This window comes from Anguilla rostrata, chromosome 7, assembly GCF_018555375.3.
Source record: "Anguilla rostrata isolate EN2019 chromosome 7, ASM1855537v3, whole genome shotgun sequence".
Lineage (NCBI taxonomy): Eukaryota > Metazoa > Chordata > Actinopteri > Anguilliformes > Anguillidae > Anguilla > Anguilla rostrata.
The window spans coordinates 49,731,329-49,746,207 of record NC_057939.1 but is presented as its reverse complement, the minus strand read 5'-3'; the positions used below and the strand labels follow the sequence as shown (position 1 = coordinate 49,746,207).

The 14,879-nt window shown below is 50.3% G+C and overlaps 1 protein-coding gene across 4 annotated transcripts in view; it reads right to left on the bottom strand.

Moving 5' to 3' along the window:
* Positions 1–11,903, bottom strand: part of LOC135259941 (lysine-specific demethylase 4C-like) — a 128,263-nt gene extending 116,360 nt beyond the window's left edge. For 3 of the 4 annotated variants that reach the window (XM_064344904.1, XM_064344902.1, XM_064344905.1), the window contains exons 1-3: positions 11,792–11,900; positions 10,691–10,884; positions 3,864–3,913 (exon numbers count right to left, since the gene is read on the bottom strand). In XM_064344904.1, the coding sequence (XP_064200974.1) occupies positions 3,864–3,913; positions 10,691–10,776 (136 nt within the window). In that variant the 5' untranslated portion in view covers positions 10,777–10,884; positions 11,792–11,900. Of the gene's footprint in view, positions 1–3,863; positions 3,914–10,690; positions 10,885–11,791 lie in introns of all 4 variants that reach the window. The other variant, XM_064344906.1, reaches the window with a different exon arrangement.
* Positions 11,904–14,879: the final 2,976 nt, after the last annotated feature.

Here is a 14,879-nt window from a genome sequence, read left to right as displayed (position 1 = left end):
CAGACCCGCTCACAGCACCACCTATGGAAGCCTCGCCACAATCGGCTTCCAGCATAACTCTGAATTACGGATTCAAACAACTTTCTTTTTTTCCTCCATTGTTCTACGGCACTACATTTTCAAACATTTTTTTCCTTAGCTCCGTCTAACTCTTAGCGTTGTGTGCAAAATTCAAATTAAAAAAACGGTGACCGTTATCGCTTAGCGTTAACACATTTCGGTAAGGTCGAACAGAGGCCGGAATTAAACGTGAGCGATCTTACACGTCGGAACGTTCCGGAACATTTCTGTAATGCGCCGAAACTGAGGTGACTCTTTTTTTTTGTGCAGTACCGCTCACTCGTACTGATCTGCCGGTGATCAAGGTTGATGGAACACCGGACATTTTACGGCGGGGACAGTTTCTCAAGGCCGAAATAAGTACAGGTATTCCGGGGAGAGAGAGAGAAAAAAAAAACAAATGTCAAGGATTCCATCAGGAGCCACCATTCCCTTTCAGTTTTTCCCCACTGACGCGTCAATCAATTTAGCCGAGATCCATCAGCCGAGCTTGATTGGAAGTATCCCCGTCCTCTGGAGTTCGGTGCCATTTTGCGCACTGCGAGCTGTCAGAGTGTGTTGGACACGGGGGGGGGGGGGGGCGGCTGGGGGTGAGCGAGCTGAAGGCCTTATCAGGGAGAGGGTGTGGGGGCGGGGGGTTTGGGGGGGGGGGTGGATTCAATGCATTACCGGCGGAGCCTCCGTCCCGTGCGATCGATGCGGCTCTCTGTCACCGCTGATGAACTCTCGTGCTGACAGGGTGTATCACTCAAGTCTGCCTCCAAAGGACGTGAGTCTCACAAGAGCAGCACAGGGCTGGCGGGAGAGAGGAGCCAGTCTGCTACAGCAGGGCATTATGGGTACACCTCCGCTAAGCAGAGACAGTGGGAGAGGAGCCAGTCTGCTACAGCAGTGCATTATGGGTACACCTCTACAAAGCAGAGACAGTGGGAGAGGAGCCAGTCTGCTACAGCAGGGCATTATGGGTACACCTCCGCTAAGCAGAGACAGAGGGAGAGGAGCCAGTCTGCTACAGCAGTGCATTATGGGTACACCTCCACTAAGCAGAGACAGTGGGAGAGGAGCCAGTCTGCTACAGCAGTGCATTGTGGGTACACCTCCGCTAAGCAGAGACAGTGGGAGAGGAGCCAGTCTGCTACAGCAGTGCATTGTGGGTACACCTCCGCTAAGCAGAGACAGTGGGAGAGGAGCCAATTTGCTGCAGCTGTGCATTGTGGGTATGCTTCTGCTTAGTAGAGATAGGGGGAGAGGAGCCAGTCTGCTACAGCAGTGCATTATGGGTACACCTCCGCTAAGCAGAGACAGTGGGAGAGGAGCCAGTCTGCTACAGCAGTGCATTATGGGTACACCTCCGCTACTATGCAGGGGGCGGAGGAGCTGGCAGACCCCGCCGGCGGACGGGAGAAAACATCACAACGGCGCAGTTATGAGAGGCGCGTCCGACGCCGCTCACGCGTGGTATCTGTCTGCGGCGCAGTCGATCAGCGGAGCGGCGGGCGCGGGGGGGGAGACGGAGGCGCCGGAGCGTGAAAGGAAAGGCGCGATAATTACAACGCGGGGACAAGATAATGGGAGATAGCCCGCCGTTCCCCCCGCTGTTCCCCCGCCGCCGGCCGCCGCGCCGTACATCACGCGGCTGACTGACCCCGACAACCCGCAATCACCGCTCATATTTCTCCCGTCCAATCGAATTTATTCCGCGCAGCCGCAACGCAAGCTTTTTAAAAAATAATAGCGGATATCGTGACGGAAAATCTGATTTGTTTATCGTTTTTAAATACGTAATTAGCCGTGTTGCAGCATGAAAATCGTCTGATCTCGCTGCTTCGCGACTTAAAGCCGTTGCTACACTTTTGAAAGCTGATACCTTATTTTCACTAATGTTAGGTGTGCGAGGCGCACTATTTGAATGGTTTCTGAGCTGTAGGTGTCGATGCAGCGATTTTCCACGAAGCCCTAATATCGTCAACATCTTTCTGCAGTTGGAATATTATTTTATTGTAATATTATTGCAGATAATGTGGAGTATTTGAATCTCCATGGGCTATACTTGTCAAGTGTCACTATACAGTGGATTTATACTGAAATATATGATCCTGTTATGATACACAGCAATGCACAATTTAGACATTTTGGATAGATTTGGAGACACTAATGGACACCAGGGTCCATTACACTGCTCTTAATATATATGTTCTGAATATTTCTGTCATGCCTGTTTTTGCTTATGCAAACCTGCATTTTATTAAGGGGGGGGTTGGGTTAGGGGTGGGGGTGGGGGGGGGGGGTGATTAAACGGATTCCTTGCTGTGAAAGTCTGTGAATCACCAGGCTGTTGAGCCTCCTGTCCGTCTCCCCAGATCTCCCACCAAAGGAACAGGTGGTGGCCATCCAACCATCACAGCCCCCTCCCAGACAGATCACACCGGTCAGCCGATGACAGGAAAGGATGACAGCGGGGAAAGTGAAACAGAAGCTGGAGGCGAGCGAAAATGAACTAATAAATAAATAAATAGCTGACCATTCCCTTCCCAGGAGGACGCCGAGGCGTCGCCATAGAAACATCGCCGCGGCGTTTGTCCGACCGCGCGCCGAAGCCAGACCCGCCTCTCTACGCTCCGCGGGGCCGCAGACGACATAACGACGGACGGCGCAGCCCGCCGTGAGAAAGCTCCTCCCCCACCGGGCGCCGCCAGATGACATCATCCACGTGGGACGTTCCTTCCAGAACCATCCGCAGAAGAGGCTCCCTGCAGCCGCCTGCTAGCCCAGCGCGCGGATACGCGCGGCGCGTTTCAGCGGCTCGATTCCAAGCGGCCACGAACGCCACGAGAGAATCCAGCGAGAGGGAGGCGTGATCACTGAGCCTCATCATTACTCTGGCCAGGAGAGAGCTCCAGACTTAACTAGTCTCAATGCACTGAGCTGTCCGTCAACAGCTCCATTCATCAGCACTGATCACTGATCACTCATCCCATGCTAACACTGATCGTGGAACAATCACAGTCACATGCATGTGAGACTCTCCCAACTTCCTCCAGGAATCCAAACGCTGAAAGATGCTTTATCTCTGCCACTTTTTTTGTCATTTATTTTTGGGGCGGGTTTGGCATACACTCATGAATTTGGCCAGAAAGTTTGTATAATATACAAAACTGAAGACTGAACCGTACAATTAGCTGTTAACAAACCCGAGCGTCCTTACGCAGGGACCGATGGCGTAAAAAAGCTGAAATTTGTTTTCAGATTGAAAAGCACTTTGTGATATCGATCCATGCCAATGTTCAAATCTGTTTTTACTAGGCACATCAAAAATGATGCTTATCGAACGCTTACAAATTACAATGTCATCCGTAATTTCTGTTATCAATGCCAGGAGCGACACTGATTCAGAACAAACATGCATGACACTTGCAAACAACTATTACCATCTGTCAAAAGTCAGAGAACTCAAACAAAAAGTTTCAATCCATATGGTCTTTCCTTTCAACTTAAGCAGGCAATACAATCATGTCTGCAAGGCAATATTAGACACAATGCACGTCCAGAGTACATTGATGTTGAACAATTACTAGACACTTTGATTTTTATTAAATGGTCATGGTGATGTGGAGGGTGTGACTGTCAAATGTTTTATTGTCAAGCCACTATTGCATATAATTGTTACTGACACAACATAAAAGGCAAATCTGACTCTCACAATGGGTAAACAGGCTCTGGGCAGGTCATGTGACTGAACTCTGACCTGCAGACTATCGATGGTGAGGGTGAGGGCTGCATTTTGAGCGGGAGAGAGGTCTTACCTGTGGCCAAGCGCTCCAGCCTCTTCCCGTGTTCCGGAGGAATGGCGTACCTGGGGGGGGGAACGGACACGGTCACAAAACGAAAAACTCATTCAAAGTGCACCTCCGTCACCACACTCGAGCTATGAAGCCTGAACCAAACAAATAAATAAATAAATAAATAAATAAATAAATAAATGAATGAATAAAGAAATAAATAAAAAATGCCAGGGTGTTCCATTGTGAATCTGTCACCGTGAAGGATACTTCAGCGGTATCGCGACAACAAAAGCTAAGCATGAAGAACGGTTTCATTACTGATGCGCGCTGGCAGATACGGCCGCGCCTGTTTGCCGAGACGCGCAGATAAGGGGGGGGGGGGGGGGCGCCGTTCACCGGGCGGCGACGTCGCCGCGGGCCCTCGAAAAGGAAGCCGAGTCCGCCGCCCGCCCGCGATAACGGGAAGATTGCCGTCGCCGCGGCGATCCCGCTCCCTCGCCCAGATAATTCACTTCTGTAGTCAAATTTTATGCAAATGAGAAAAACAGCAGAAAAAAGTTATAATTTATTAAAACTTCTGTAACAACAGAGGAGAGGTGCGTTTGCAGACTTTTCTTCCTCAAACACACAGAGCGGTCGGCTTGAATCAACCCACGACTATCGATTTAGAAACTTCAAGCCGGGACCGTCCCACGCCATCTTCTGCTTCCTCCAGCTCCCTCTCCCAAAACTATTAGCCAGGAGCCCGCGTTTCGCCTGGACCCGGCACTGACTGGTGAGCGCTGGGGAAGCGTTTCGCCTGGACCCGGCTCTGACTGGTGAGCGCTGGGGAAGCGTTTCGCCTGGACCCGGCACTGACTGGTGAGCGCTGGGGAAGCGTTTCGCCTGGACCCGGCACTGACTGGTGAGCGCTGGGGAAGCGTTTCGCCTGGACCCGGCACTGACTGGTGAGCGCTGGGGAAGCGTTTCGCCTGGACCCGGCACTGACTGGTGAGCGCTGGGAAGCGTTCGCCTGACCCGCACTGACTGGTGAGCGCTGGGAAGCGTTTCGCCTGGACCCGCACTGACTGGTGAGCGCTGGGAAGCGTTTCGCCTGGACCCGGCACTGACTGGTGAGCGCTGGGGAAGCGTTTCGCCTGGACCCGGCACTGACTGGTGAGCGCTGGGGAAGCGTTTCGCCTGGACCCGGCTCTGACTGGTGAGCGCTGGGGAAGCGTTTCCAGGGAGACGCGGCGGCGTGGTTGCCAGACACTGGCTCCCGTACAGAACGTCCCGTCTCTCCGTACCGTCACTGTCGCTACGCGGCCCCTGAAACCAACGGCTACGAGGGACGACGTCGAACCCCTCTACGAATGAGAGGGGTTTACTAGTGTTAGTGAGAGATACCTTTATGAATGAGGGGCTTCTTAGGGTTAGTTAGATGTATGGTAATGAATGTACACGCGTACACAAATGCACATATACACACACGCATGAATACACGCACGTACAAGCATGCACACACGCACAAACACACACACAAACGCCCGCGCACATACACACACACACACACACACAAACACGTGCACACACACACACACACGCACACAAACGCACACACTAGCAGAGCCCGCTGTGGAATGGGTCTCTGCGGAGTCCAGGGCTTCTTCCCACTGACACTGCACAACAACGTCCAGAACAAAATCTTCCCCATGGCCTCGCTGCGCGGAACACGAAGCCCTCCCCCCGACAGAGGCGGGGGGGGGCGGGGGGTCCCTCTCCGAAAAGGCGCTCTCTGGCACTCCGCGCGCCTCCAGCAGAAATCCGCCCTAAGCCCCGTGTACAAACAGAGAGTCCAATCTGCCACTTAAACCTGTCAGCAGCGCCGCAGAGGCTCTGGGGAAGGACTGCCGTTTCTTTCTGAGGAATAAACTCCAGGCAATATCCCACTAATCTGACTCCTCAATCCCAGAAATCCCCTCTCAGGAGCCCCTCTTTGGGGGAGACCGGGTTCTCGTGCTGTAAGGGGGGTGGGGGCAGAATAACGAGCTTCCCTTATCAGATTAGCCCCGCCGTTTCGAATCCACCAGCCGAGGTCAAAGGGCTAAGACGCTGGCTCCCCTGACCTTCCGCGAGCAGGAAAGATTGCGCGCGGAACACAGTTTGTTTTCTGCATTCGGGGGGATTAAACGCTACAAACGGTGAATTAAACATTTTTCTCAAAGTCTCGCCGGAATAAAGTCGACGCCACAGTTGGTTACCTGCATTTAAAAAAAAAAAATCATCCCTCTCTCTAATCCTCGTGTTTTATTTGGGTGGGGCAGCAACACACCTTTTCTGAAACGGCATTAACCTACCAGTGGAAAATGGCGGAATAACTGACCGACCCGCTCTCGAAGGAAATGGTTTTCACCGTGCCGAGAGGAACCCTTTCGGTTCAAATTTTCGGCGAGAGGCAACACCGCAATTAATCTGATAGCCGTGCCGACAGTTCAGCCCAACATCGTCTCACAAGAGGAAAATAAAATAATAAAACAGTGCTTTTGCTTGACATTATTTTTAAATAGGAGCTTGCTTAGTTCGATGTAGCATGCACGACCCCCGTTTCTTACACCTGTGATTAGAATCATTTCATTTCACTACGGCAAATTAGACATGCAATTATTAACGGTGCAAATGTGCCATAGTGTTTGGGGGACAGCAGACAAAATGTTGGGGTTAAGATGCAACACAAGGCTGCCCTCTAGTGGTGGGAGGGTACGACAACAAAAACAACAACAGCCAAAAATAGTATGCTGGCCCATACAATAAGTACAGAGATAGATAAATTGTTTGAGCAAACCAAACTTCTTCTTAGGAGCACCTTACATTGGAGATTTCACAGGAGCACACAAACGCCTAGAAAAGCTGGCAAAGCTTACTGTGCGTCAGCACTAACAACACATGGGAAAATCTCCAAGCAGGGGCAGGCAGTACAACTAGCATTGAAGAAAAAACAAACAACTCACTCACTTGCCCAGCCAATCGGTATTCATGCTTAAAACACACAGTGGTGAACAGTGAATGGCGGCTCTCGTCAACAATATGTTCGCGGTCTTGTTTGGAGCTCTTGTGAGGACCTGGTCCCTAGTGTTTGTCAGGACCGCACAGCTATTGGGAGCAGTGTGGAGTGGGAGGACTGCAGAGTGAATGGGAGCAGAGTGGAGTGGGAGGAATCCTGTGCTCCAGCATCTAAATACTGCTCCTCTTCAGGTACCCAGTATCAAAGAGAGAGAGAGAGAGAGAGAGAGAGAGAGTGTGTGTGTGTGTGTTTGTGTGTGTACATGTGTTTGCGTACGTAGGTGTGAGTGTGTGCAAATGAGACAGAGCATGCGAGAGACAGAGGTACAGAGAAAAAAGCAGGGAAACAGAGAGAGAGACAGAGAGATTATAAGAATAAGAGAGGGAGGGAAACAATGGCAGAGGAGAAACAAGTAAGAAGACCGAGCCACAGGTGGAGAGGAGGAGTGAAGGAAGAAGCGAGCGGGGGATGAAAAGAGCAGTGGGAGATGGAGGGGGAGGGAGGAGAGCCGGTGGGGGCAGAGAGAGCGAGGGCCTCTCTCTGACAGAACGGCCGGGCCACATGATGGGTTCTAATGAGGGGTGGCCAGCTGCAGAGGAGGAGCTGCCTGACAGCCAGACAGACAGACAGCCTGACGGGGGCAGACACACGGACAGGTGGGGGAGGGGGGGTCGCATGACACACGGGGGGAAGGGGTGGGGGGTGGGGGGGTGAGCGCATGACACACGCGTGGGGGGGGGGGCAGCAGGACGGGAGCGGGCAGGGTACCCAACGCCATGGCGAGCAGGTAAAAATAGGACGCCCCCACAATGAATCATCTCCAGGTTCCGTTTGTGCGTCACACAGAGCCCCCGCACACCGCCGTGGGGGATCAAATAAAAAAGAAACCTCCCCGCGGGTTCCGCTCGCCTGCCTCCGGAAGACGTCCCGACGAGACGGGCGCCTTCATCACCGGGACGCTACGGAAGCCGTCGCGCCCCTTCGGCGTCGCCGCGGGAACAACGAAAGCCACGCGTGAAGAACGTTCCGGAAGCCTCGATGTTCAACAACGTAAAAAAAAGAGAAAGCCTCTCTCCCTCCCTCTCTCGTCCAGGCTGGGCGCCTGCGGATGGCGGGAAATCCGGCCAGCCGCGCCAAAGCCGCCAAAGCATCCGAGCCCTTTTTTATTTCCTCACAGAGGTTTTCGTCCGAGTGTGAAAGGAAACAAAAAAGATTAGCGGGGACCCGAGGAGGAGGGAAAGGGAGAATTCCGCCATTTCCGCCAACCTGAGCGCCGAGCCGCGGTCCGACGGGGCCGCCGCGGACAGAGCGGCGCGGGGATCGATATCCTATCTGTGCATACAAACGCAGCGTCTGAGCGCTAATTATACATGATTAGCTGCGCGGGCCGAGGCTGAGAGAGGCCGAGGCCGCAGCCGTTATAACGGAAATAAATAACGGGAGAGAGATCGCTCGGACCGGGGGCCGGCTCGCTCCAAGCAGAGAGCCACTTATCTGGAGACGGAATTTATTTCGCTGTGACTAATATATTTAACCTGGATATGGATTCTTTGATAGTTCTGGGCGGATGGGTGCACCCCGCCTCGGCGAGAAATTGGTGTGTTCCCCCCGCCACCGTGGGCGGGAGAGAAATGAGGACCTCTGCTGCCCCCTGGAGACCAAAGCGGGGAACAGCAGCTTTATGTTTTTTTCTGTCTGCGGTGTGGCCACACTGAACTTAAGGAGGGGAAGCCAGCTCAAAGAAAAAAATATATAATAATATAAATAAAAGATAAATAAAAAGAGTCTGTTGGTAATCCTCTTGCGCACAGCTAAAATATCAGCAAAGGAAACGCCGCAGTGCTGATTAAATCCCTTCCCCGCCCGTGTCAGATGTGGACGACCTCACAAAGGTTAAGGGATTCGGGGCTTTCTTTTGCAACGAGGTGCCGGCACCTCCCACCTTTTTCCGCGTTAACCCAATTACTCTTATCGCCGCGGAAAGTCGCAGTGATTCACGGTGGTCTCCGCCACCTGATCAGATAGTCCCGGCAATATCTAAAAATAAGCCGCGCCCTCAATCTAGCTTTTGTTCCTCAGCGCAGGTATTAAACGTGGGCTTAGAGCTCGCCCAGAATCACATTAATACACCTGCAGCTTAGCGCCAGGTTATCTTTTCAGAGGGCTCCTAAAGCCGCTGAAAACGCGTTCGCTTCCCCCCCCCCCCCCACCCCCCCCCGGAGCATCTTACGGCGGCGTTTCTGAGGGAATTTGGCGCTTATCTGCGACGGGGCGTCCGGCCCGGAGAGGCTTCCGCTCTGAATCGGGGGGCTTAAGCTCCGCCTCCTTATGGGAGACTTCCTGGATGGGATCAAACGCGCGGCTCGAGGATGCTGATTTACTCAGTATTAAAGGTTAAACCATACAACAAGTGGCTCCTTTTCATATTAAACTCTGTTACGGATTCCCAGTTTAAGTCCAATTTGCACGCACAATTAATAACTTTACTATCAAGCAATAGAGTTTTAATGAAACAAAATAACTTTTAAAACCTTCTTTTAGTTGAATAAGGAAGCACATAACCATAGATATCTGGGTTCACAAAGTCAGTATTCACTCAGGTAGGGTTACAGATATTACTCAGGGATGTTACACAGGTGTCCACAGTCAGTGTCACAGTGGTGTTCTATTTCACACAGGTAGGCTCACACAGGCAGTGCTCACACAGGTAGTGTTCCTGCAGGTCATGTTCACACAGGTAGTGTTCCTGCAGGTCATGTTCACACAGGTAGTGTTCACACAGGTAGGCTCACACAGGTAGTGTTCACACAGGTAGTGTTCACACAGGTAGTGCTCACACAGGTAGTGTTCCTGAAGCTCTCTAAGGTGCAGCATCGCTCTGTTTCATTCTCTCTCTCATTCTTCTGCTAATGGCTGCAGGCAGCTCAGCTCAGACGAGGGGGGGAGGAGAACGTGTTTATTTTCACCGTCACCTTCAGGACGGGCGGGAGGGGCGGGAGGGGCGCCCCCCCTGAGAGCAAACCGTCTGCGGCTCCCGCCCGCACCTCACCCCGTCCTGACAGCCGGGGGCGCAGGGGGGGGACCTCGTGCCGCCCATAAATTACCCAGCATCCCCGAGTCACCGCTTCATCAGGGGACCTTTCGCTGTCGAGTGTTTAGTCACTTAATTAGCTGTAGGATTAGACCATCTGTTGACCAATACCAACATCATTTGCTTCGTCTCCTTCCTATTCAGGTAGGACAATTACAGGTTCCAACGCAAAGCTGAGCTGTCACTTAAAAGAGAGGATTATCAGTGACTATAAAGTACGTTTGGGGGGGAGGTGGGGAGGGGGTGAGAGGGCCAAGTTTTTCAGAAGTACACAAAACTTCACCAAGAAATGAAATGAGACAGACTGTCAGAATGTTCTGAAAATGGCTAAGACAGCACAGCGAGCCCTCAAATGAGTAAACAGGAACAGAAGTGAGGCTCTGTTTCCTTTTGTGGTGCAACAACAGTCGATGAGCATGCAGGGGTTGTGTAGGGGAAAACCGTAGTGCGAATTACTGAGCACCTTTCAACTTCCTCCCACCGATCCAAACTGAGGTTAATTACTCATTATCGCGGCGTTCGTACGCAAAGAAAACCAGCCTCGTCAGAAATCAAAGCTGAAGTCGACGTGTCCGAAGAGAGTAGAGGTGAGGGAGACGTTTAAAAATTTTACCGCCACCGTTTCGCCAAACTTGGCCCATTTCAGAAATAAACGCAACCAAACGCAGAGGCTGATTTTGTTTCACCTGATGAAAGAGGAGAGGAACGGGGTCTCACCAGGACTTGGGCTCTCCGAAGTGGAGGTAGTTGATGCTGTAGAGGTCCATGTCCTCGGTGTGCCAGGAGAAGCTGGTCTTCCACATCCCGAAGTACAGGTACGGGGTGTTGACCCCCTGGATGGACACGCCGCAGTCTTCCTCGATGACGTCCAGGATGGAGTTCAGGTGGCCGATGTTCCACTCCTCTATCCCCTGAGAGAGAGACACATCAGGGAGTTCAGAACAGCACTGATACGATTACAGGCCATTTCTACACCATGCACAACTTCACTTCATTAGCTCGAGTGACATCACATCAGATTACTGAGGCCCATTTCCTCCAGGAACGATAACCATAACTATAACAATAACAGTATATATAACAACTATAGCAATAAAGTGCAAACGATCATCTACAGAAGAGAACTTTTTGCCGTCATACACAACTGACAATCAACACAGACTTCTGTGGGTAAAGGCAGTTCAGAATAGTGACTGGTCAGACGTGTTTGTATCATTTGTAATGTTAGAAGTTTTATATCAACTCTAATTACTGTAAAAAAACTTTCCTGGATATGTAAAGCAGGTAGTGACATCTCACTATAGTACAAGTCAGCTGCTGACTTAAAATAGGCTTTCCTTTGCAAGTCCTCACAAGGACTGAGCATGCTGGGAAGGGCACAGGATTGAAAACCAGGACATTTTGGTAACATTCCCTTTTGACTTTATAAAGGAATGTTGCTGTAGATATCAGTGTAAAACAAGCCATGCGATATTCCAAAGGCAGTGCCAGAAGGCGACAGATTTTACCCAGTGACTTCACTGGTAGGGGAGCAAAGCCATGCCCAGAATCTGCTCCAAATTTCCTTAATGTTCACATTATGCTTCCATGGAACCTGCATTAAAACCTGTGTGTACCATGGAATCAAAGGTAACACAGAATAATAGGGCACTTAACACAGAAGCTGCGCGCAGGGTGTGATGCACCACTAAACATTGAAAACACACACACACACACACACACACACACACCAGCCCACACACACACACACACACACACACACACACACAGGCCGGTAGGAGGGACCGCGGTCCTGATGACTAATGCTGTGCGTCTGACCTCATCGTACAAGCTGCCATTCACATCTGCTCCGTAGATAGGGGACACGAAGGTCAGGTTTTTCCAGTACTTTCTCTCCAGGTCTTCATAATTGAGGTACCGAGGGGTGCAGTACCTGCGAGCGTTAGAGCACACGAGAATAAGGGAAGATTCTCAGTCAGGAAACATCACAGCCGAGTTCTGATTCATCAGAGGGCTGACAAGCAGTTATGCAGAATTAACTTTTTTTGTGTAGTGTGTGTGTAGTGTGTATAGTTGTGTGTGTGTGTGTGGGGGTGGTGTGTGTGTATATGGTATGGTGTGTATCATGTGTTATGTTACGTAATGTGTTATTGTATATGTTGGTGTTATGTACGTGTGTATGTGTGGTATGTGTATTGAGATATGAGGCGCTCAGTGGTGTGTTAGCCGTACGTGTATTGGTACAGCGTTTTCTGTTCTGGTATGTGTACTGGAGTGAGAGGCCCACTGGGCCGCCACCTGCGGAACTCTGCGCGTTGACACAGTTTCTCGGATGTGTACTGGTAAGCCCGTGCCCCGCCACCTTGGGTGGATGTGGGGTGATCACAGCTCACCGCACATACAAACCTCAGACCCAGTCCCTTGGGCCGGTCACCTGGCAGAACAAAATCCATCCAAAAGGCTACCATTTCTCCATACTAATTCAACAACTCAGGTGATAGAGCTTCCAGCAACAACCCCCGACCCCGACCTGCCCAGGATAAGCAGGTATAGATAATGAATGGATGGAAAATTCAACATTTATCTCCACTTGAAATTACCAGACTGCTGTGTGAGGGGGAAAGAGAGACAAAGAGACAGGGAGAGAAGAGAGAAGAAGGAGGGGAGGAGAGCGAGAGAGAGACGAGAGAAGAGAGAGAGAGAGCAGGAGGGGGGGAAAGAGAGCAGACAGGAGGGAGAGAGAGGGGGGGAGGAGACAGAGGGAAGAGGCAGACAGAGAGGAGGAGAGGAGAGAGAGAGCAGACGAGGAGGGGAGAGAGAGAGCAGACAGAGAGGAGGGGAGAGAGAGCAGACAGAGAGGGGAGAGAGAGAGCAGAAGAGAGGGGAGGGAGGAGAGAGAGACAGACGGGGAGAGAGAGCAGACAGAGAGAGGGGGAGAGAGAGAGCAGACAGAGAGGGGAGAGAGAGAGCAGACAGAGAGGAGGAAGAGAGCAGTAGAGGGGGGGAGAGAGAGAGCAGACGAGAGAGGGAGGAGAGAGAAGAGCAGACAGAGAGAGGGGGAGAGACGAGAGAGGGGAGCAGACAGAGAGGGAGGAGGGAGGAGGAGCAGACAGAGAGGGACCCCTACCTTGGCGAGCCCGGCCCTGTGAGCCCCCTGGGACTCCATGTACACCAGGTACTGGTTGAAGTCTCTGAACTCCTCCATGGTGGGCCGAAAGGTCATGATCTTGCAGGAGGGATTGGCAGGGCTGGCCGCCTCTGCTTCCGCCATCGTGGCTCCGTACCGGGCCCCTGTAGGGACAGGAAGCTCAGTACTCGGGCCCCTGTATTTGCGCTATATGTACGCTGTGTGTGCACTATGTGTGCGCTGTATGTGTGTGGCTGTGCTCTGTGTGTGTGTGCGTGTGTGAGCTGAGTGTAGGCTGTGTGAGCTATGTCTACACTGTGTGTGTGTGTTATGTGTGAGCTGTGTGTACGTGCACTGTGTGTGACAGGGGACTCTACAAAAATAATAACAACTTTTTTTTGTTTTTCAAAAGAAATGAATTTATATAATGAGGGACAACAGTGTAGTGTTTCCAACTGGCCACTAGGTGTCAGGCAAGCATCACAATATAGTCAATACACATAGGCTGCGTAGAAATTTAATTTACAGCAATAATTATGTAATAATACTAGCAGTATTTATTGTACTATTAATGTGCTATTATTATTACATCATTATTGATGTATTATTCTTCATCATATTCTTCTGCAATAATAATAATAAACCTGTGCCTGATTTATCCTATGTACCCAAAGCTTGCCAACTAACTTGTTAACCCTGACAATAATGGTCATAAGTTTAGACTGGTAAGGGTTTGAGATGCTACAATTCTCTAACTTCTTCAGCAGGCAACAGCCTGAGGCAAGCACACTAAACCAACTAACTGACAGTAAAGCAACCAACTTTACATTCAAGTTTACATTTACCTTATTATAAAAAGAGCATGTCTATTGAAAAAATAAAATGACAAATATGTGATTATAATGCTCTTAACTGAACATTCTAACGCTGATGTCACAATCACTACTGGTAACTGAAAGCCATGGAGTTGTACAATACTGACTTAGAATTTTTTTTTGGGGGGGGGACATTCCCAAAAAACCGACTCAGTGTGATGCAGTGCAAGACTGGACTGATGACAGATGCAGTGACATCACATGAGGGGACAACAGAGGCACTCAAAGACCTCATCAGCACTGCATTTCACCCGCTCAGCCCCGCCCATCTCGTCACAGCTGTAGTCATACTCACCATGGGAGATTTCCAAGGCCATATTCTTATAATGGGTGTTTGCTCGGTAACATGAATCATACAATCCCAAAGCAGAAACTACATATAGCTAAACCATATGATCCAAAATTCCAAAATCAACCAGAAAAGTTTAGACTACACTAAACTTTTCTCTGTGCTCTATTTGTAACATTATTATTATTATTATTATTATTATTATTATTATTATTATAGTCTAATTTTGGCTATGCTATAACTACAAATGCAGCACTGCTGTTCTCAGAATACTATGCAGAATATAAGTGATTGTACAACTTCTATTATCATGTAAAATATAGCCTAAGGCTATGAGAAAAGGCAGATACTCATTCCACTGAGCGATCACACCACATGGATCTTTTCTGCTGGTTTTCTTCCCTGTAGTTTCATTCACACCAAGAGCTTTCTGACTGCCAGGAGCTGCAGTTTAATTGTTTGCTATGACAAGTACGACGCCTTAGTGCAAATCTGTTTAGCTTTGATTTTCTTGTTTGCCATAAATCAGAAGTGAAGCTGAAATGTTTTTCTTTTTCATTCTAGCAAAAGAAACATTGTTAAAAACTCTGCCACTATGTCACAATGTTTTTATGA